The 24,692-nt window shown below is 38.4% G+C and overlaps 1 protein-coding gene across 8 annotated transcripts in view; it reads left to right on the forward strand.

Annotated features, from left to right (window-relative positions):
• The window catches only part of LOC108000950 (disintegrin and metalloproteinase domain-containing protein 10-like), a 212,526-nt gene that overhangs the window by 89,814 nt on the left and 98,020 nt on the right, over window positions 1-24,692 (forward strand). For 5 of the 8 annotated variants that reach the window (XM_062077793.1, XM_062077794.1, XM_062077795.1 and 2 more), the window contains exons 3-4: window positions 11,276-11,429; window positions 23,750-23,871. In XM_062077793.1, coding sequence (XP_061933777.1) covers window positions 11,276-11,429; window positions 23,750-23,871 — 276 coding nt within the window. The remainder of the gene's footprint in view (window positions 1-11,275; window positions 11,430-23,749; window positions 23,872-24,692) is intronic. The other 3 variants (XM_062077800.1, XM_062077799.1, XM_062077798.1) reach the window with 1 other exon arrangement.

Raw genomic sequence — 24,692 nt, forward strand, 5'->3', positions numbered from 1 at the left:
TATTTAATTTAGCGACCACGCAAGACAAACCATTGTTGATTGCAAATAGAAATGTAAGCTGAAATGACGCGAAATTTTGGTTAAATATTTGAGGGAGAATTAACGTAAAATCTAATATTTCTCAGAGATACGTGGTTCTGGAATTAAAAATACAACGTATTCTTCTTGAAAAAATTTTTCCTAAAGAGCCAGTAATAAAAATCTTCGTAATTATTTCACCTCGAATTCCACTAATATGTTGCATCGTCAAAACTAGTAATTATTCTGTTTTTTGTAAAGCATATGTAGGGCACAGCATATTCTCTCTCCGGAGTAACATTTCGCTAATAAAGAGAGACATTGAAGTTTCAACATTTTTTTTTTTTTACTTTAATTTTATAATGGCACAAGATACGCCACAAATTTACATTACGAAATATTCAAGTTTTAACGGAGTATTATCCAGTCGTAGAGAATATTTCAGCTAAATTATCATAACTTGATTATTATATTATACGAAGGATTAGAAACACGATAATAATTTAAAAGTTAATTTCGCGTAATCGAAGCGAAAAAGAAATTATTACCGCGTTCTGTATATGTACGCACAGAAATTTTACGTACGACAAAGTCAAGATCTTTGGATCAGATAACAAGATAACAAAGATCGAGCGTGCAGCGAGTTTCTGGACAAACTCCAAAGGAGAGTGGGAACGTTTCCCTTAAATGACATTTTTCACTTTCGATGGAAGATCGATACACGTTCGAAGAAATAAAATGATTTTTCACCGTTTCCAACGGGTAAATACGTGACCAGCGAACGGTGGAAGAATAGAGGGAAAGAGGTAAGCTCGATAGACAGAACGATTGTGGCGTAACGCAATCGTTATCTCGCGTTTTTTTCGCTTTGTCGAGGGCTCTCTCGTCTCCTCATCATCATCCCTTTCCATCCATCGTTGGTAAAATTCGCCGAGGAGAGCGCACAAAGGGAATAGATCTGGCCGTGAAAAGTGATGGAAATTAGAGTATCGATGAGAGAAACGAGGCAAGAAGATATTGCGTTGGGAGGAAACTCGGTCGGTGGGATTATTAAAAGTTTCGAGAGGCGGGACGAAACTACTACTCGTGTTGTAAATTAGTGACAATTTTTCAACCGTTAGAGATAAAGTCGGTATAGAGAGGGAAAAAAGAAAAAAGACGAAAAAGAAGCCCTGAAAAGGCAAAGGATTAAAACAAGGGAGAGAAAAAGAAAAGATCAGTCGGGACCGTTGGAGGAGAAAATTAGGGAGTGCAAAGCGAGAAAAAAGAAGAGGAGGAGAAAAAACAAAAAGAGCTCGAGCACCAAGTCGGAATAAGGACGAATAGAGTGCGACGAGGAGGTTTCGAAGGAAGGAACGAAGAGAAAAGGAAAAATACGTAGGATGGACGAGAATAATGAAAAGAGACAGGCAGCGTGAGGGGATAATAGATGGGGAGAATAGGAGAAAATCGACGCGTCGTCCTGCAAACATCGACGTTGAAAACAGCGCTTGTTCTGGACCACGTGTAATTGCAACGAGAAAGTGACCTAGCGGAATCGGGGACACGGTACGTGACACACGAAAAATTGGATAATGCGAATTGGCGGTAACAACCGGCCTTGGCTTTCGTGGAGGCACGAAGAGGGAAGGGGGCGTTGTGGGCGGTTGCCAACGACGTACGTGTGTGTATGTGCGCCTGAGGATAAGCTAGGAATGGAGGGAGAGGTGATCGCGTTGGAGGAAAAACGCCTCTGTTAATGTATATCATTGTTGCTGACGCGGCGTGGTATTATTTTTTCTCCAAATATCTCGCGTGATATCGTACATTTCACCAGCGACACGGTTACGAACAACCGTGGGGAAATTGATAATTTCTCTTTCTCCTTTCTTTTCTCGATTCACGGAACGAAACGCGCGAAAAAATTGAATCGCTCTTTCATTTTTTTTCTTCTTCTATTGAATCTCGATCGATGAAAGTCACGAGACGCAAAATTTCGTGATAATTGTGGAAATTCTCCCGCAATCGGTTAATGTTCCTGCGAGGAGGAAAAAGAAAAGAGTCGATAATCCCGGCGAGTTCCAGTCGATGAGGAAACATTTACCTGGGAGACTCGTTGTGCACGGATTATTCAGGCCGAGCCTCCGAAGAGAAGGGAAGATGGGAGAGTTTCGTGCGAGCCGGGTAATTATGGAAAGTTACTGCTCTTTGATCGAAGTGAATCCGTATATTTTATTGACAAACTGAAGGTACTAACTTTTCCATTAGGAGACACTAAGGATTTCCCAACAGGGGAATAAATCTTGCGAGTTGTTCTCCTCTCGGTGTTTGCTCAAAGGAAGGTACTCTTAAAAATTGCGTTTAATAATGCATATACTTTGCTTAAAGTGGAGATAAAAGGGAAGCAGTTTTCTTTTAAGGAATTGGTATTTAGGAAAGAATTATCGCATTATTTGTCAACAGACAGTTTATAAATTTGATGAAAAAGCTCGTAGAATGTCTTTCAATATTAATCGCCAATTTGTCCTGTTACAAACAAATTTACGCGATTCACAAAATTCATTAAACATATTATAAAATATCAACGATTCGAACATAAAATACTCGCGAATGAAGTTTTTTCGAATTTTTCATTAAAAATTTTCTTATCAAAGGTTTTGTATGTTTTATCTGGTTTTACCTATATGCTTTTAATTATCTCGATATCGTATATCATAAAATATCTTGTTTTAAAGAAATCCTTCGTATCGTTTTAAGAAAGATATTAAAAATTTTGCAGACATTACTTTAATAAAATACTCTTATTAATTTTACCGCCGTGATTTCTATGTATCATCGCTCTGTGATGATGAAACGAAACATTACCTAATTGAATTGCTGTTACTAATCACGTCGAGTGCCGGTTAACAGTGACTCCATGGCATTTAGCATGTTAAATGTATTCGTTATTCATTCTCCATCTATACATGCACGAGAGTTGTCGCACCGTTCTCGTTTCGAATCGAGCATATTTGTATTTCCATTTAGTAGAAAATATTTAATCATCGATTCAAACTCTAATCAAACAATTTATACAATTTTTCAAACGAAAATTTAGATTAGAATCTGATTGAAAGGCAAGTTTTAAGTAGTATGTCCAAAGAATTCGAACGTTTATCGCAACTATCGTTACAAGGAATTTTCTACTTTTCTGATCGAGTTTCTTCGATTAGAAAATGTTCGATCATCGATGAAAATCCAAACCGCAAGTAAACCCGATATTAACCGATGTGAAATTTATTTAACGTTTCCGATATTTCAACTCGGACGATTCGGAACTTCGATTAAAGTTTAATTGCTTCGCATCACCGGAAGCGAGCCGCGTTGAAAATGACATTTTCACCGTATCACTTTTGTTTCGCCGTGATAAATAGTACTTTTATAGTCTCTCACTTCGTTTTCGCGCTCGTTTCATTTAATGTTACGTAAAAAGTCGTTTTCGTTTCTGTCGCTGATATAAAAAAATGTACGTGTATACATACATTGATGGAACGTTTCGAACTCGTAGTAACTCGTTGTGATTAAAACGATTTAATTCATAAACTGTAAAGTTTCGAACGAATAAAGGTATATCATAGAATGTTCAATTTTTCGTGCGCACGACAGGACAGGGGGGCGATTTTTCGATGATAAAGTAAGTATACAAGAAAAGAAAAAATACAATTTTTTTCCATTTAAAACTTCATTTTCGAGCGAATCAAGTTTGAATATTTTTCAAATATAAATGAAATTGGCTAGTTTCCGATTGGATACGAGCGAATTATGGTAGAATTAAATTTTATCGTTCGAGTTCTTGCTTTTGAGAGGTTGAACATTTACGATCAAGAAATTGTACAGATTTTCAAATTTAATTTTCTCCAAAATTAATTTCGATATGGAACGAAATAAAAGATTCTTCTCGGACGATATTTTTTAAAATACACTTTCTGCTTTGAATTACGCAACAAATTTCACAAATCTTGCGATAAATTTTTCAAAGAGATCGATAACATTGCACGGATCTCGCGAAATTTTATCATTTTCGCGTATTTAATTTGTTATAAACGTGCTCACAACATTTCCAGGCATATTTTATATCGTTTTCGAAATTGAATCCAATTCGACAATTGAATCGCGCTCATCAGCTTAAAGGGGACAAGCGAGAGTTTTAATTATGTAGTCGAAATTTTGCGCGAAATTGGAGTAACGAGTGCGTGTAAAGCATGTAAAAATAGGTAGAACGTCGAAACGCGGATGTTCGTTTTCATGTGCCGGGCACACTTCCAATGTACACACGGTTAAACTCCGTTGTGGCTGACCTTTAACGAGTTATTCTACTGCGCCCGATTCAAGTCGCGTCCACCATCGCGAAACACCACCGGCTACAATTACAGTCCGACGGTCGAAATTATAAAATTGAAACAATCAATTTATCGGTGCCGCGAGATTGCTCTTCGGTTTTGTCGAATAGAAAGATGCAGTGCTGACGGTATCGTGTAAACGAGTTTCGTTCCATTCGCAATTTATCAATTTCTCCCTTCATTCCTTTCGCCTGATAGTGGAAAATCTGTTATCTCGATAACGTTGTATCGATTAATGCACAGTTTCGAACGGATATTTAAGGAGATGAAGAACCTTTTTGGAAATTATTTGTTGAAAAACAATGAAACAAATAATGATGATTCGTATATAAATATTCTCTCTCTTAATATTATTATTCATAATTGTTCATTCGTATAATTGTATAAGTAGAAAATACACGTATATGAGTATAAAATTTACTTTTATTGCAATGTACCAATGCATCGGTGAATAATTTTATCACGCAACAATCAAGATACGTTTAACTCATAATTTAAATAATTTAAAATAATTACAACGCTGTTTCAAAATCATTTTAACATTTTCTTTAAAGTAAAGTGTGCTCACAAATTAATTTAAATAATAAAACGTCCCTTTCCTTCTCCATAAAAAATTGAAATTCGAGATTCTCGTGTTTCTCCAGTGATCATGGAAACATCGGGCTTATCAAATTTAAGGATAATTGAATTGATACGTTATTCCCCAAGAATTAAACGGGGATTAATATACGGAGGTAGATCTTATAAAGTGGTTGGCGAGAGTATTTCGTGAGAGAACTTGCTTGCATATCTCGGCCAAGAATTTGTTGCGTACTTTAATACGTCGTAAACCGAAAGATATCGCGTATCGGAGAAAAGTAATTGCGCCGCTAAATGAAATACAATGCACGCAACGTTGTGAAAAGGTCGGAAAGCGTAAACTCGTCTTAATTGCTTCAATAAACTGGAAATAACTGGATGTATGAATAAGCGTTAGTGTGTAAAATTGTATCTAATGAAGAAAAAAAAAGGAAGAATCAATTTGCAAATAAATTAAATTAATCTATCGCAAGATAAAATCAATTTCCAGTGGGACGCGATAATTCTCTCGAATTAATTCTTTAGAATCGAATTTTTATCCTATCCTCGTTTCAAAGATGAACGTTCTTTCAATATTAATTAAAAAGAAGATTCCAAGTTTAGCAACAGAATAATAATTCCTCTTGAAATTTGATTGGAAATAGTTTAAAGATTTGATTTAATATTTGTACATCACGATTATCGCTCTATATGTGTATATCCGTTTTTTACAATTTTATTAAATTGATTCTTTCTTGGAAATACGTTTTAATTTTTATTTATTGCGTAGAAAGGACCATCATTATACCGAATTCATAATTTCATGACAATACGTGAATATTCTCGCAAATTAAAAATGCGTTTATATACTCTATCGTAACTTTATTTATTATTTTTATATATATATATATATTTAATTTGCAAGATCACAAGAAAATATCGATGATAAAATAACAAAGAACGACGTATTCAGTCGTTTCCAGTCGTATCAAATGAAATATCGTGCATGAACTTGTTAGTTCCAAAGGAAGACGTCTGACGTCTTTCACGCTGGTCCAAAATGAAAATTAATTACTAGAAACTGCTCCGAGACGTTAACATCAGCAAGTTAATTACGTGTTTGTACTCGTTCTCGAAACCTCTTGCGATTTTCATCTTTTGAATTTGATTTGCCACATTGAATTTGTTGCCATATTTTTCAAGGTATATTTCGCGTGTATTGTTTGTCGAAAATATCAAGCTCGGCTTCTCTGGGTGTAGGAAATATCGAGAAAAACGGCGGGACTGTTGTTGGAGATGAAAGGAAAGGCACGGATTGTAAATCCATCTTGGAAGAGGGATTAAAAGACCAGTTGAATAGACCAGTTCTCATGATTATTTAATTCATCACCAGACCGACTTTTGTGGCGCCATCTTTTAACCCCGGCCTTTCTTACCATTCGCCGCAAAACTTGCTCGTCAAATATTGATGCTGGTCGAAACATTTAAAATTAGTTTTTGCGAATGCTCGTTTCTTTAATTATTCAATTATTCAAGTTTTTTAAAACGATAGATATTATTTAAAGAAACGTTCAAAACGAGATCGAGGAAACGGGATTTGTAATAATTTTTATCAGTGAAATTATAAAGTTGTCAATTTGCTTGGTATATAATAAAGTTTCACGATACTGAAAAATATTTTAAATTAACACATCACGTTATAAACGAGTGTCGTGCAAAACATTCGGTTATAATATCTCCGGTAGAATAAAAATGTGAATTAAAAGATAAAGAGACGGTATAAAATATTACCAAGAACATTCCTTTAAATTTAAAAAAAATACGCCTCCACTATTTCGTAACAATTTTCAACCTTTCCAATTCAAATCGTACAACATCATAATAATCACATTTACGGAACATTAGCCATTTATATTATAAATGATCAAATCAACGCGAAGAAATTTAAACGAACAATTTAATTCCAACAAAATTAATCGATGATGAATGCGAGAAGGATGCGTTACGAATCGTATTATGAATAATAGCTTCGATTTATTCCATTTCGAACGTGTATTATCTCACTCGCTAATAAATGATCAATCTATTTCAGACTTGTTCCACTCCGCCTATAAATATATAAACTCGAATCCTCGTTAAATATTTTATCGGTCACCGAAGATCCGATCAACAGTTTCACACGTGTGAAATTCTCGTGCTCGATCTGGTTGTCGAGGTGCGGAGAGAAAGAAAGAGAGAGAAAGCGCGCGCACGCGTACGCGCGCGAGAGAGAGAGAGGAAAAAGGAAGAAAAAGGATAAACTGGAATGCTTTTTATCCATTTAGTTCGGTGTTAATCCAAAGTCTATAAAACACAGCGATGCCAGATCAGGATCCCATTGCCCTTTGGCTCCCTTTTAGCCGTTGTTACCAGCTTATCCTCTTCCAAACTGTCAGCTCGATTGGTGTGATACGATCCTGTCTCTGGATAAATCCAACGAAGAATTGGAGAAAAAAATTTGCGGAAGTTTGTTCCAACATTTTTCACTTGATATTTTAAAATATTAAAATACGTAAAGAGGAATAGATTTGTAACAACGAATTCTTTTCGAAATCACGCTGTTCCTCCGAAATTAGCATATTTTATATGCTCTCGAATAAAGGAGAGCCGCGGATGAAATCAAACTCGAAGAATTTCGAGCGCGTTGACAATCGTGGCGGATAGTTGGAAAACTGTTTCCACCAGAGAGAGAGAGAGAGAATCGTCGGCCATGCTCCAAATATATCGTCGCAATGCTCAAGTTTCGATTGCAGTTATCCTCGTCGTTCCCCCTCTCCCACAAAATTGCACCCCAAATTCGTCTTAGTTTCCATACACGAATTTCCACCCCTATTTGTCATGCTTGTATCGAGGCTACTTATTTGTACACGTCTCTCCGCATAGTAATCATGGAACGAACGCGCTCCACCACCAAAACTACCGTTCCCGGAATGATCGATTTCTCGAAAGGTCAGCTCGTTTCGACGAGGCATTAGTCATCGAGTATGTGTACTCTCTCATCCGCAATGACGAAATTTACATTTCCTTTTTTTTTTATTCCTTATACCCTTTCATCGCGAATGACTCGACCATTGAATCCATTCTTCATCGTTTATTCTTCTAATCGACGATATTTCTTTCGCGATGAATTATCAGATTCGTGTAATTTCTAAAAATATTTCCACGTGATGTAAGATACTTCACTCGTTGTTGGATATTCTTCGTCCCTTTGCTCGCTTATGACGTTCATTTCGCGCGAGAGCAATCTTTGCGCCAACGATCTATCCGGGATGTACACGTATACAGGTCCGGGGCGAAAAGTTTTAAACTCGCCTTAACGCGGGAAGATCTGATCAAAGGTGATGGGAGGAGAGGGCAAACGTCTCTGCGGAACGTTTGATTGTTGGGCGGAATGGAATGGTGGCGAGATTCGATATTACCCCGTCAGAAAAGTAATTTACGGTGTCGTTCGGATTTCATCCGCGATCGTGGTCTTCGAAATCGAAACGATTCATAAAACGAGATAAAGGTTACTCGGTTTCCCCTCCCTCCACGATTTTCTTGCTTCTTCTTTTTCTTTTTATTATTTTTTTTTTGTTTCTCTTCTTTCTTGTTGTCACGACAGGGGACACGGTTGTCACGGTTGGTTGTTTTATCAAACTCCTCCCCCCGCCCTCTTTTATCGGAGTTTCGTTGGCAGGGCGAGGCCCAACTCTCGGGAGCGATGTAATTGGGTTTGAAAGGAAAGAGGATGGAACTTTGAGACAGTTTCGGCTTGTAAGACAAAGAGGCAAGTTTAAAGCTTCTGCTGAAAGCAGTTTACACGCAGGCCGACCTGTTAAATAGCCTGGTCTCAACCTCCCTTTCCCAAGATCTCCCTTTCCCCTTTGAGCGATAAACCGTTAAATTTTCACCAACTTGACAAAAGGATAAAGGGACGGCACACGTAATTGGTCACATCGAGTTACATCGAGAATGATTTCCTTATTTTTCTTTTTCTCACTGAATTTTATAAAATGGTCTAACCCTACGATCTTTTAGTGATTCGTCCGATTCATAGCGTGAATAGGAGGAATTTGGAGAGGAAGCAAGCGATAATAATTAATGTCTCTCAAAACTCTGAAAATTCGATTTAATCAGGCGGCAGAGATTTCCAACGATCGAGTCGTTCCCAATCGCGTCGACCTCTTCTCGCCCATCCGCCCTAAGTATCAGACCGATATTGCGTCGCGAGCTCGACAAAAATAGAGCTGTCGCTATTTCCGCCGTCGTTATCGCCCTCCCCTCCTCCCATTATCGTAACTGTAACCGTTATTGTACCGAAATCGGGCGAACCAATCCCATTAATGATTCGAACGGTTCGTGACCATCGCGTCCTCGAAAACGATACGATTTCGACCCGTCGCGTCAATCGGCGCGACGCAATTATGACAGGTGGCCGGTATTGCGCGCGGGGGGAGAGAGAGAGAGAAAAATCGGCTCGATAGGCACTTTGGCGGGCGCAGATACGGTGAATTTGCCGCGTGCGAACCGTATCGCGTGTCCACGATCGGTCGGCCACTCGGTTGCCGACAGATTTATCCGGAATTCCCGTGTCGGATATCACGCGCGCCATCGAGTGACGCGGTTATCCGGACAACGGTTCTTTCCGTGGTAGGAATCGGGGTGGAGTGGCGAGAAAAAAATGATTTGTCGAGGTTATTTATTTATTTTTTTTTTCATATATAATTACGTCTTATTCGGTTTCGTTTATGATAAATTATCGAGAATAATTCTTAATCACTTCGTTTCCATGTATCTCAAGATGATAAACGCGAGACGTTTAACGAACAAGTTACTTGGTACAAATTGGCAGCGAAAGCTCAACTCTTCGAAGTGGTGCTCGGCGGAGAACAGCCAATCGAGGTTGATCCACCTGCAATCGAGGAGGAAATTTCGAACTCGTTTCTAAGAAGCTTGGGAGAAAGAAACGCGCAAGTTGGCTGCGTACAATTTGAAATCGCTCGAAGAAGCGTCATTTAAATATTTAAAGATTGGAGAGATCATCGTAACAAAAGTACGAATTGATATATCCGATATCCGATTTTAAATGGAATTAAAAATTAATTAATAGGTCGAAAGAGGAAAAGATGTAATGGAAAAATCGTTCGCGATTTTATTACGATAGAACTGAAATAATGGAAAATCTCGAGTATGCGGGGCATACTTCCGTGGACGCGATAGTCGCTTAACTAACAAGGGCGAACTTGAGACAAACGGGAAATTATATAAGCCGGTGGCCTAATATCGATTCACCGCTATTTTCGAGAATTAATAATTGCCACCTATCGATGTATGCGGGGGGAGCAACAGCTGGTAGGGCCGATATTGAATTAACAGGGCGCCCGTACGGAAACACAGGCGCAAGAATTCCGCTGGAATATTCGTGGAGGCGGTCGTGGCTTCGATCGATCATGCGAACTTTCCCCGAGAAGAAAAGGGACCAGAACTTTTGTGGATTCTCGCGACGAACTCGTCATCGTATCGGTGAGAAATAAGTCTGAGAGACTTTCGTCTCGGACACACCACTCCCTCCCTCTTCCTCTCTCCTCCCCCTCTTCCCTGCAACGTGGTTATTACGAGGCTGGAATTGATAATATCTCGAGGGAGAGTCGTTGCGTGCGGTAAATAGATAAATGCACTTGACTCGAAGTGCATGAAACGGCACGGCGAAGATAGGGCGAGGCGAATCGGGAAAATGTATTACCACGGAAATAATTTGCATTTAGATCCCTCGATATTTCAAACGAATGGAGATGGCGTTTTCGCAACTCTTCTTGAAAATTTCCTCCCTTCCGCTATCTCGTCGCAGACGCTATCGTGAGCGACGACGATTCGGAATTAACGTAGTAGAATTTTTTCTTCTCCGATTGCTTGGCTTCTCAGTGACAAAATGTAATTGGTAAAGTAACAGCTGTAAGTCGTATATATAGAAAAAAAGAACGTGAAATTTTGTCAGAGCAAAATTATTAATCACGAGAATTAATAAATTTTCGAGAATTAATTTTGATAATAGCTGGGAAATTCGTTACTACGCGTATAATACTACATGTAAAGTAATTTCATATTTTTAATTCGGTGACGTATTCGAGACGTATGCGGATTAATTAAAAGTGAAATAAAAGACAGGGATTATCGATTATAACAAAATCTTCGTTAAGGGAATTTCGACCATTTTCGCCGAACCGTTAAATTTCCTTCTAATAATCATTACGAGGTAACGCTTACACGAATTAAACGAGTTTCACGAAATTTAAAACGCTTTGTTTCGTGGTTGGTTTCAGCGATCACTCAGGGATCGTACATCAGATACTATACAGCCGTCTGGTACGACACCGCGGCTCTAAAGGAACATCGGAGCAGAAGTCGTCGTGACGCTTCAACTTCCGGCTATCCGGCAGACGCGACGCTGAATCTACGTCTTCACGCTCTCGACAGGTTCGTAAAAACTCCCCCCACCTACGATCCGCTTTCGCTCCAAGCGTGGAGAAAAAGAAATCGAGGCGGTAACGCGGTCAACAGTGGGGTGGGGAGGGGAGGGAGGGGTGGAAATAGGGGTGAGAGCTTTATCGGAGGAAAATTCTAGTTTCTCGCGGCTGTCAAAGGCGGAATAATCTATGGATGAGCGGCCATTTTAACGGGGCCGGGTAACACGGGGGGGAATATAAATTTTCATTTCGGCCCGACGTCGACATACAAACATTGGCCGTGATGTATAAATGATCATGGCGCGCGATGAGCTCGAACCATGATCGGGATTTTCACTAAAAAAAAGAAAAAAAAATCCAAAGGATGTTTTGGTAAATTTTTCGAACGTCGAGATGCGAACTGGAAATAACCGGAAATACTTCCTCTTTCGAATCATCGAAGAATTATCGCAGATGGGTAAATTAATGTCACAGATATTATTCGTCGTTTGAACGATCTTTAATTTTATTTTTTTATGTTTACGTTAGATTTACGAAGAAAAATATGATTTGGTGTGTGTCGGTGAATTTGCATGCCGAATGTGGGACAGAATTTTTTTATTTTTTTGAGGCTTCATTTTCGAGAAAATTATATTTGAAAACTCGACAAATTACTCGTAAAATTTGTTAATTTCCAATTCGATACGAGTGCGCAATCAGCAGAAAGTTATTTCATTTTGGAAAATGTAACAAAAATTTTTCCATTTGAAAACTTTTTTCTTTTTCAAAATTCGTTAATTACGCGTAAATATATCTAATTTATTATCGATTGACAAGTCTCTGGTCCCAGAAATTCAGAAAATTATTCGAAAATTGTACGTGGAGCATAGATATTTTTTTTTCTTCACTGTCTAACTTAATCTTTTTTTTTATAGTTATTTTTCGATATTACTTTATAACTCGCAATCACGAAAGAGAACAGAAATTTTAATTAAAAATTATTTTTTCCAAAAATTATTAAATCCAATCAAAAGATTTATCACACAATTTAAAATGTTATAAAACGTAAAATTTTTCTTTAATTTACAAATTTCTAAATTTCCCGATTTCGGAATACATTGTTGGTACATTTTCTTAAAAATGAAAAAAAAAAGAAAGGAAATAAGAAAATATGATTTTACCTATTTTAATACAATCATCCTCGCGAAACAATTTACTCGAATTCGTTTACCTTTGTTGAAAACGAATTGAAAAGTTTCGCAATTTTCAATACACTGTACTCACGATGATTTTCTCCTCGTACCTTCGAAATAATACAAAGGAGAACGTTGGCTCAGCCCGTCACGATGCAAAGAGGTAATTATATTATGCACGTGAAACCTTCTCGAGAGTGAACACAACTTTCCGTAGTATACTTCAACCAAAGAAGTCGAATTTTCTTACCAGCCAGCCTGTTTCATTATATTTCGACCGTGCAAATTTACGCGTAATTCAACGCGTCAGCAGTAGAAATGAACATTCTAGGAGAAGTCTCTCGGCTAAATGAAATATCGAGCGAGATACTGAAATATTCAAAAAAGGAGGAATGCAGTGGAGATATTTAACGAGGAAAAAAAAAAGAAGAAAGGAAAAAATGATTGTTCGCGTTATTATTTATGTATAATTACATTTGCCTTTGTAACGTATAAAAGAAATTTGAAATTTTATTTTAACAGCTTCGACCAACGTTGTTTTACATCGACGCGAATCGTGATTAAATAAATTGCTATATAAGGACAAATTGTACGGGGCGAATGCAAATTTAAATTATATCGATAAATTAACACCAAGTATAATAATATATTCGATTTATCCGTCTAAATCCCCTTTACGTGTAACAAGGGTATTCGAGATACTGTAATTGATCAGGGAAATATAAATAGCCGTATAAAAAGAAAAAGAAAAAGAAAAAACTCGAATAAATTTACATGATTCACCAATTAAGGGAATTATAACATCAAGAGGCGGATAGGAAGGTGGAAAATCGATACGAGATACATTATGACGAGATAATCCCTGGAACGAGTTGTACGTATCGTAGTAATGGATGCACGATTATCCCCTTGCGCATTATCCGCATACACGTATATACGATCGTCAGCCTTATGCGACGTTGGCTCGACACGGTGGCCATATGCTTCGTCGGGCATCGAACACAACGACGTCGGATGCCATCGACACGTACTCCTCTAAATCTCCGCTTTATGCTCGAGAGAGACTTCAACGACTCTCTGTCTCCCCGTCACCGAAACGATTCCTTCTCCACCAATTTCTTCTGGGAGTGGCGAATTCATTTTCATCTCTTCTCTTGTTCTCAACCCTTTTTCCCTCCCAGCTTCTCCACCACCGTTCGTTCCTGTTTATTCGATTTTCCATTCCTCATCCGCCGTATCGATTTTTTCCACCCTGTCTTGGCAACGAATCCGTCCCTCGAACTGGAACAACTGGAATTGCTCGGCGTTAACTTCTGGTTTGGAAAACCCAGTTAATCGAAAATAACTGGGAAATAACAAATTTTGAATAAAATAACTAATTTTTTATTTATATAAAAATCATTTAAACGTTTCCAAATAATTTTTCATTTGGAAGTGAATTTTATTTATTGCTCGTTTCTCGTCTAAATACGAATAAATTTTATTTGCGGGAAGGGAAATATTATTACGCAATTCCGTCTGGATCTGATTCGGCGAGAAATTCGTTGCCAAGCCGTCGTCGGCCTCTATCCCTCCTAATTCCCTCGGGCCTTTGACTTTTTACCAATTTCATAAGAATAGGAAAAGGAGATTTAGAAAAAAAAATCTAGAAAAACATATATCAAAATCCTTCGAATATCACACATCTTCATTCTCGAATGGAATAATCCTGTGGCACAGTTCACGTTAGCTAGTTCAAAGTTCAACGAATCGCCGAGATTAACGAGGAACAGGCACCGGTCTCTCTCTTTCCATCTTCAATCACCTCCTTTAAGAAGAGGGAGGAGATATTCGTGAAAAACCGAGGGGTCTCGCGTGCGTTAAATTCCCCATCCGGAGCAGTTCCATCCCTCTCTCCCGAGGACTCGCCCGTTTCCGTGGCATTAAATTTTCCCCGAAATTTACGGATGGCGGGACGCCGAGGGAAAAATAGTGGCGGGAAATGGCGGTGAAATTTATAAATGCGTGTTTCGGTCAGGGATAACGCGGGGGCGGAAGAAAGGGGATTCCTTAGATTCGATTTCGAAGAGATTCGAAAGTTGGCAAAAGTGATCGTTTAAGATTTGTACCGTTTGATGGTTCATGATTTAAGGATCGTCCGAGGAGGATACGAACACGATGAGGATGATATTTCATAAGAAGTTTCGTTCCTTTTTTTCGAATAGAGATCGGAGAGATTGGAGAGAGGCGGGGAATGGATGGACGTGGTAGAAGGCAAAATCGAAAGTTTCTTTCCGGTTTCGCTCTATAAAACTTGGTTTTTATTGCTTGATTCGGTTATGGAGGCCGAGCGGCGGAGCGGTTTTACGAGGGGAGAGTATCAAACTCGAGAGAAAACAACTGGAATTCTTCCGGCGTTTCGATAAAGCTAAGTAGAGGATAAATTCGAGGATGGTACGAGCTTCGTATCTCCCTTACCTGTCGTACCGATGGTAATATATTTCAGGGATAGTCAAACATGGATCGTTTTCCAATCAAGCAAGGGGAACATCGAACTTACGTAAGCATGCACGCTTATTATCTCTTATTTCGTTCAATTTGGGCTGATTTTTAGAAAGATCTTTTCAGAGAAACATTCCTTAATGACGAGATCCATTTGAAAGTGGGAGAACTCTCGAGAAAATTATTTTTCGCTAATGGACACTGCGTTGAAAAGACACTCTCGTTAACAGTGTCCACTCGCGAAAAATATTATCCCCTTGTAGAATTTTACTCTCAAATTTCTAGTTTGTCGACGAGACGTCCTGATATCGTCAAAAGTTTCTAAGATGTTCCGTCCGTAATTAAGTATAATTAAGCGTAAGGACACAAAGATGCGCGATTGTCGAGTTATTCGAAACACTCTTTCACGGTTAACCCTCCGCACAAAGGGGTAGTTAACGGCGATTGTTATCGTTCGGACAATGGGTATCGGCGACAAGGATGGTAAGCGTTATTTTCGAATTAAACCCCCCTCCGTCGCAGAATCTCAACTCTGCCTCTCCTCCTCGAACTAGAGATAAAGGGATGCAATTAAAATCAGCCACGTAGCCTCGTCGAAATTTCGTTTCTTTTGTCCCCACTTGCTTAATTGGAGTGTTCGTTAATGAGTGATAATCGTACATACTGTTGCCAGTAAACCGGCGATACGGTTCCAATTAACCTTAATACCGGATACTTATCGCGTGCGGGCCAATCGCGTCGTCTAATTGTAGAAATTTCGGACGTGCCGAACGGTGGAAGGGCGCCCCGGAGAGCGGATATACCCGGAATCAATTCGAAATCGATTCCGTTGAGGCGAACAGGGTGGCTGTTCAGCCCGCAACCACTGGGGAGGGGGTGTGTGTGTTTCCATCCTCGTGGAGAAACAATTTCTTGCTTATTAAACCCCGTGTTTATCGAACTACCTTTTACCACCGATAAGATATTCCATTAAGTTCCCCGTGTTTGTTCCCTTTGCGTTTTATCAAGCTTCTCTTAATATTCCTAAGTAAATAAATTTACATTTCATTGTTATTACCCTTCCTGGGAGGAAAAATTTGCATCTTCGTTCGTAAGGAAAAAACAAAGTGTCGTTGATCGGATGAAATAAACGTCTGATTTTAAAATAAACGCAACGTTTACAGCAAAATTTATCGACGGCCATATAAATTATGAAAGATACATTTTAATCGAAAATGTAAAGTGTATATAAGAATGATCATATCTGTATGATATGAAATGACTTTTCCTTTTTTTTTACATTACATTGATTTAAAATTAAACATGCTTATTTCAAGTTTACGTCAAAGAAGAGCTACGTTTATTCAATTTTTTTGGGGGGGTAGAAGATATTTCAGAAGCTGAAATCTATGGAAATATTTTCAACGTAATATGCGAGTGGAAATTACATTAATAAATTTATGAATTAATCGTAAAAACATGGCACACATCGATTTTACGCATATCGGCCAAAAATATTTTTGTCCAAAGATATACGAAAAAGCTTGCACGTCGAAAAATAATACATTATTTCAACAAATTTTATAATTGTGTTATGGACGATTCGTTCGAAAAGAGACACGATAAACGCGAAAATAATTAACTTTGATTACGAGACTACCCTTTACAATTTGAGAAACCGCTGCGGATACGTCCAAGAGTATTAATCAGCGAGGAAAGGCCGTTCTAAGGACGATAGCAGCGAGGAGGCAAGAAATAGCTTTCACTTCTCGCGTTTCCCCTGCATGGCACTACACGCACACGTGTACGTGAATGTATATTACGAGGTAAACGAGGTTGTCGTGGGTGGAGCGCGCACTACCCTTGCAACTAATCCCATTTCTCAATGGTACACGCATCACTCACCGCTCCTGACTAATCGTCCTTTCGAGGAGGCGAGCCTCTCCCTCGCATCGTAAATTGAGCAATAACGCGGGCCCCGACGATAATTTTCGATTCAGCCGGCTGTAACCGTGAATTTCCATAAATATTCCACTTGTTTCGAAACGGTTAACGCTTGGACAATGGAGACGTGCAGGCAACGAAGCAACCGTTTTGATTCGACGTACAATCGTGGGATAAATTGGCGTTGAAAGCTGGTAAAACGCGTGGAATATGTTTTGAGAACGAGGTTGAAACAAGTAAGACGTCATATTGCGTTTCAGGGATCGAAGTTTCAGATACGTTAAGGTGCTGATAATACAAAATTTCTGTAGGGGAAAGCGTTTAACGAAATTTGTATTGTTATTACTCGTTAAGCGTGTGACAAATTCGTTGCATTTTATTAATCGCGTGAAGAAATATATGAAATATGTATAACGAGTGTATGTATTTAAATAACCATTTAGAAGCCTTTATTATACAAAGTTATTACTCTAAAAGCACTGTTAATTACACGTGTAGTTTAAATACACGTGAAATGGGGATCTCTATAGTTGAGAGCACATTATCGCAATTTCCTATCAAGTATAAAGCGAATTTTATGCTCAGCTTTAAATATCAAATTATTATAGGGGTCTCGGTATAGAAATAGAGATATTAATTTTATATAAGGATTACCCAATTAAGATTTTGATTGTAATCTTATCCATCGAACAAAAGACTTATCTAAATATCTAAAGTGATATTATCGCTCGATTGAATTAGCGTTAACACCCAATTATTACTATCGAATATAACGAAACATCGATTAAAACGAATTAATCCAATGACAGGTTATCCGAAAATTTTCTAAAATTTCTGGACGAGGCATCCTTTTAACGAACGTTTCGCAAATTTGTCCTTCTGATTATCAAAAAGGATTTGTCTCCTAATTACTTGGGATAATCAATGTCCTATACTAATCGAAATGGATTGGAAAATTTCATTACAGATCCGATGGCGGAATAAATCGATTAATATTCTCATAACGTTCGCCCGTTCTAATTCAATTTTGCATAAATATCGAACGACGGGGGATTAATTACCCGGTCAGCATTTAAAGTTAAATTAATTGATAATCAATAGCCGATGGAATTATTAGACAATTTGGTATGTACGCCACAGGGCCCTCAAAATTCAAGTAACCCTGATCGATTCGACTAAACATCAATTCCTCGATATCGGTCATATCAATCGATGTTCCTTTGCACATTCGTCGGATCTTGGCCGAAAAGTTACAGCCACTCCCAATCGTATTGCAAAGTATTCGCACGTGTTGATAATTTCTATTATCTTTTAACCAGCCAATCTTCTCCCGACGTAAATCAAACCCCGAACGGAGTCTGAAATTTACTTGTACAGATTTAAACGATTCAAAGGGAAAAGAATATTAAAGATCGAAAACGATCTTTCCTCAAATTTTTCCCCATTAACTATCTAATTATTAATACAATTTATCAAGAGATTATCAAGAAATGCCACAAACCATTCCAAGTCTGGAACTCGCCGTGTCATAATTAGAAACGTCTCATCTCCAGGATATTCGGTCTCCTCGAAAACACGCGCGCGCACACACACACACACGTACCTGTGTGCATCTCGTTGGAGCTGGCAACGTCACGGCACGTCCGATGCAAATCTGCACGCGATATTGCTATCTGGCGAGTAATGTCGCGCAGATACGCGCCCCGTATCCAAACTTTGGAATAGTTGTCCCCCCTCCCGTCTATAACGCGAATGTCGTTTGCATACTCGACCGATGTCCCGCCAGCCTTCTTCGCGGACCGCCCCCGTGCATTGTATTCGACACATGTGAATAATGCGCATCGAGCGTCGCTATTACCGTACCACGAGCCATTGAACGAGGGCTGCCCACCTGGACGGTCTTTGCCATGGAAATTCTATTCTATTCCACTCGATAAGGTACACCGAAAAGGCTCTTTTGCCCGGCTATTCAAATACACGAGGGCGATTTAAGGTGATCGACAGTTGCCTCCAAACAGATCGGTTTTATTCTTGTTTTGAGGGGATATTAAGCAACAAGTAGAAAGGATTTTTTAACGGATATATATATACGCAGAAATTAAAGCGAATAAGGTAAGTGAATGAAGGAGAATGAGATCAAATTACGAAGGTAGAGGGGGATTGAGGTATGAAGGAAGGATTCGAATCCGTATCTTTCCATATCACAAACTTTCAACTCCGTGTTTCCGTATATCAATTTCACGAGTTTATAAAAGAGTATAGAGCTCGCCACGCGAAATGTAAGAAGTCGCGGATTTATGCATTCGATATATCAACTGTCGTTGTTCGTTCAGTTGCGAGTCGCAAACGAGCAAACGTTCTCTTGTGGTTTCGAGAAAACGAACTTATTTATATACGGCTTCCTTTTAGATTTACACGATGTAAGAACTTGCATAATCCGATGATAAATCAGCTTTATCAAATACCATCTCGTGATTTAACTTTTCTTAATTTCTTCTCCTCCACCTGAAAAACATTAACTAAATAAAGAATATTGTTTAGTATTTTTATATCAGTAGGATCAAGATTCAGACATTGTCGAAATAAATATTGATTATTCGCTTTCATTGTTGGAACAACAACGACGTATCCGAGATAGATAATTTATTTGCAAATACTTCCGTTTCACGAGCAGATTCGTTCCTATATTTTATCCGAAGTAATTACTTGCCCTTTATCGGAGCGCGTCATTTCATCACAGCTCGCCGGATAGAATCATTTTAAAGTTTCTCGAAGATTTGCAATCTCGATTCCCACGCTTTCCCGCTCTTCAAAACTCGCGCGAGTTTCAAGAATACACAAAGTCGGCGATCGAACGTATCCAGACTTTCCTCGTTCTATCTCGAATTGGTCCGACGCAAGATGTCGAGGATCGATTGGGAGACACATTGGGTTTCGCTTCAATTTCTCCTTTCTTTCCGATACGCGTCACGCTTCCTCCAACTTGTATTAACATTTGTCCAAAAACGTTTCCGAGATAAATTTCAAACTCTTGTCGTTCGATTATCGATTTAATTATCGCGCCAAGAGGAGATCGATCGAACGACGAATGATTTATTTTCTCGTATCTGATCAATCGTTTCGTCAGCTATTTTTAAGTCTTCCTGTCCTCCTTACGGTTTATATCTCTGGAAGGGAGGGAGGACAGAAAACTTATTTCCGTGGAACGGTCGTTGCAGAAGTTTTCTAAATTTTTCCAAAGGATTGGAATTGTTTTTTGGGTGAATTATTGTAGTTTGAGCGAGTTGGAAAATTTCGAGGTTTAGGATCCTTCAGAAAGTGTAATTCTAAGGAAGCTGAAAAATGCAGATCGATCGAAACACCGTGTCTCTTCTAACATGTTATCGTTGAGTAACTTGCGTAAGAGATACCTGAATTGTTCACACGAGTCGTAGAACATCATTGTTATTCATTTCTCTCGTTTTTTCCTTCCACGATTCTTGTTACATTAGAACGGGAATTTTATTACATCCTTTTTTACCGAGAACCTCGTCAATTGTCAGGAAATGTCGAAATGGATTCACTCGCAAGTTGTAGTTTTTCTTAATAAAATAAAAGTTTAAAATCGATCGAATTTATTTTTCCTTCCGTTTCCCTTAATTCTTGACAAAAGTCGAGAATGATAAAACTTTCTATCGTGGTATAAAGGTATTTGGCTGGTATTTGATTAACGACTGCCTCTAATTACTTTAACGATATTTGTTTCATGCTCGACACTTGTACGAATGTAGCCAACTATTCAACTCGTTTCAACTAAAATTGTTAGCTAATGAGTTCCGTTAATACGATGGTCGGGATATGTACGATGGTGGAAATAAAAAGAGACGTATTATTCCTTCGTTTTTCATAATTAAATAAAATTTAAAACTTTCAATTGTTAAAATTATTATTCCAATTATTATTCCACTTGCCTATATATCTAGACCCTATTTGATTATAGCCATCTTTTTTACTTGTTGCAGCTGGCAACGACTGTCTTATTCTACTTATAACCAGATATGCTCGCTTTACATATCTGAATGCGATCGTCTTATTCTACTTATCCGAGAATGGCTTCTGCATATTTTTCTACATCCTTCTTCTATATAACATACGTAGATTCTGGCTATCTTTTCTGATTGTGCTTGTATTATTCCGCAAACTATCAAATCTTGCATCCATTTTGACTCGTTTAATATCATAAACTAATTACAATTGTAACTTTTTTAAACCCTTAGATTCTCGCACAAAACTTTTTTACAATGGCGTGTACACATATTTTTATAATCTTCGATCGAAAAAATAAGCCGTTTTAATTGAACGCAACACGAATTATCGGATAAATTGGTATTATTCGCGAGAGAAATATTTTGTTAACGTAGGGAGGAAAGCTTGCTAAAAGATAAGCGGTATTTCTTGAAGAAACAGCGAGGTGTAGGTGTTTTAAACAGTTTTTCCATCGCGTTAAAGCTCCTCCACGAATCCCTGCCCGGTCCATTATGGAAATTCATTAAATCCCGGCCGTTCGAATTCGTCGGTATCCCTGAAATGTAAATTTTCAACCTACCAATTCCGTAATTACTTTCGCATAATGCGCATTTATATGTATTGCGCGCGTTTCCACGGCCGTTAAATGTTTCCCGCTCAACCGTATAAATATGTATGATTCTTTTTCGCATACTTTGAACACGCGCGAATTATCATCGTTTGCGTTACATAGATCGATCTCTCGTTTTCGATCAGGAAAAAAGAAAAAGAATATTCACGTTTTTGAGATACTCTTTTCCGCCTGTATCTATACACATATATATATATATATATTCAGCCAAACAAGATGTTGCATCTAAATCACGCGTTTACACGGTGTAAAATGATTATTGGTATAACGATATGGTAATTCACGCGCAGCTGTAATTTAATTAATGCTCCCCGTAGTATACCTGTAGAGGGGGAGAACATTACCAATTTCGATGCATTACTTCCTCTCTCTCTCTCTCTCTCTCTCCCTGATATTGGCGAAATTAATTGTTAAAAGTGCGATGGCCGCTCGTACCAGTTATTATTTTGCATACAAAACACCGACAATTGACATAATGCGCGCGAACGATGAAAGATGAACTCTCGAATCGTTCGCATGCAACGATCCCCCTCTTTTCGATTTTACACGAGTATAATATTACATCACCTCCCCTTCTCCTTGAAGGGGAAGCGAAATCGAAGTTTATCTTCACACACACACATATATGTATACGCGATATCGATACATCGAGGCCGAACTTTTCGGAACAACTTCTCTGTAAACTTCTCTGGAAAATGGATCGAGTGGAAGAGGGATCAGAAATTACACACCCTTGGTTAAAAGTCGCCCCACCCCTTCCCTTCGTTAACCGAAACGACACTCTTCTCATTCTCTCGCGGAGACGAGTTTTCCATTTCGAGGTTGTCGAAACCGGAAGTCGACGAGAAATAAGCGGAGGGAGGATAAATATTACCAAGGAAATTATTACCAAGATATATATATATACATTCGATGATCGATCCTCTTTCCTTCCAGGCACAAAATCCTGACGTTGGAAGCATCAGTTCGGTAAAGCAGTTCGATAACCACTTCATCAGCGGCGAATTAATCGTGCACGCGTTGCTTTCAATGTCTCATTAGTTACATTATCGCGATGCGCAAACGCTGGGACAGCTTTCTCCGTGATGAATGATTGAAATCAGGGGAAGAAGGGGGGATAGGTATTAACCATGAAAAGAGAGGCGACCATCGCCATCGACGGGGTATCGTTGTGCTCAGAGACGATAATTAGGTGAAAACATCCACGTGCAAACACGCACACACCCCTCCCGGATTATCGATTGTGCACGGTCGCGCGTAAATCGTGCGCGCGACTATCTGGAACACGTAAGGGACCGGTTACAATATGTGGCGTTACACACCGCGATTATTATGCGACACACGTGAAGTTTAGTTAATAGCAACGTTACTCTTCAATCTGTTCGCCATCTTTATGAGTTAATGTCGTAGATACGATTAAACGATGGCACGTTCTCCTTTTTCTTTTCTCGTGATCTTCAATGTTAATTGCGCAAATACTTTCGAAAGCGATAAACAAGAAGACGATTTTCAAACAAATATACACAATAAAACAGTAGTTTTTGTATTATATTGGAATTTATAAGAATCGTTAGAATTTAGTAATTAAACGTATTCGTGCAATTTTTTATTTTTGTGTGTTATATTAGATTCGATATATTTTGTTCTTCGAAACCGATATTACCGCCGGTGGCTCACCGGTGGTGCAGTGTTCGTAATTCATTGTTTCAAATGTAATAAATCGGTTTGAATTACATTTACAATAACGCGATTTCGTGAAAGCATCATGCATCGACAAACGTTTGCTGCTGAACGAGATATATCGCGAGAATACCTATCTATCCGTTTAAATTATTTTTATCCCGTTTATTTTCAATCGAAACGTTTACCGGTAGACCGAGATACATGTGTGTACGTATGTGTCCTGTAAGCGGCGGTTTATCCAATTTTCACGGAAAACGTCATGTTTTATTTATTAAGTGTTTGTAAATTTTTCGACGAGTATAACTTGGTTATCGATGCAAGGCGTTAATGCGATAGAAAGAATCGTTTTCTATATATATATGTTTTTTTAAATAGTTTCGAATCCGGAATATTTTTCGTTTTAATGATCTTTTCTAATTTTTGTTTTTATTTCAGGGTGTTCAAGATGAGGCTTATCAGAGATACGAGCTTATTCCACGAAAATGTCGTCTTCGAGGGATCGAACGGCCGACAAATCGCTTTCGACCCGATGCATGCCTACAGCGGAACCTTGGAGGGTGAGTGAGCAATCGTTACAATTTTTTATTAGCATATCTAATGTTCAATTAATTATGAAATACAAGCGGATTCGATATCACGAATCAACTTGGAAGGAAAGGAAGAAAAAAAAAGAAAAATAACAGAAGCTTTTTTTACTTTTATAAAAGCAAAATTGATATATTCAAAGCGGAAAGTAAGAATCTATCTTTCAATTTAATAATTTTCATTACAAAGCAATTCGTTGCAGTAATTTAATTATTCATTTTACTTAACGTATTTCGATCTAATCTCAAAACGCATTCGTGCTTCCCCCCTTCTTCCAGTTTTCATACGTTTAAACGTAGAAAAAAAACATATTTGAAAGATACAGAGGGTTCGAGCAGGACGCATCCAACGAGAAATTCACGCGCTAGCTCTAATGAAAGCACTTTGCGCTTATTTCTGAATCTTCGTCGGCAGGATAGAGGAAAAAAGGGGCGAATTCCGGTTGGTCGGTGGTGAAAGAGCCACTAGACGATTCCATTTCTTTCTTGGCCAAGATCCCGCCAGTGAAATTAAAATGCAGACGGGAATCGATTCGCCATAGTCTGGTTCGGATTCTTGTCCGGTTGTGAAATATCCTCATGATATTAAGAACTGTGTATATGTGTAGGTGTATTGCGTGTAAAGGATTCGATTGTGATGGAAGTGATGGAATATATATGGTCGAAAGTGTATTAAAATTACCGGTCGAAAATTGGATCGAGCTTGAAATTTCGTCCATCCGAGATGAAAAATATATCGTATTGTAAATTTAGGACGGGAAGGTTGAAAAGTAATTTTCTGTGTTCCCTCGACC

The sequence above is a fragment of the Apis cerana genome, linkage group LG8, assembly GCF_029169275.1.
Source record: "Apis cerana isolate GH-2021 linkage group LG8, AcerK_1.0, whole genome shotgun sequence".
In the NCBI taxonomy this organism is placed as follows: domain Eukaryota; kingdom Metazoa; phylum Arthropoda; class Insecta; order Hymenoptera; family Apidae; genus Apis; species Apis cerana.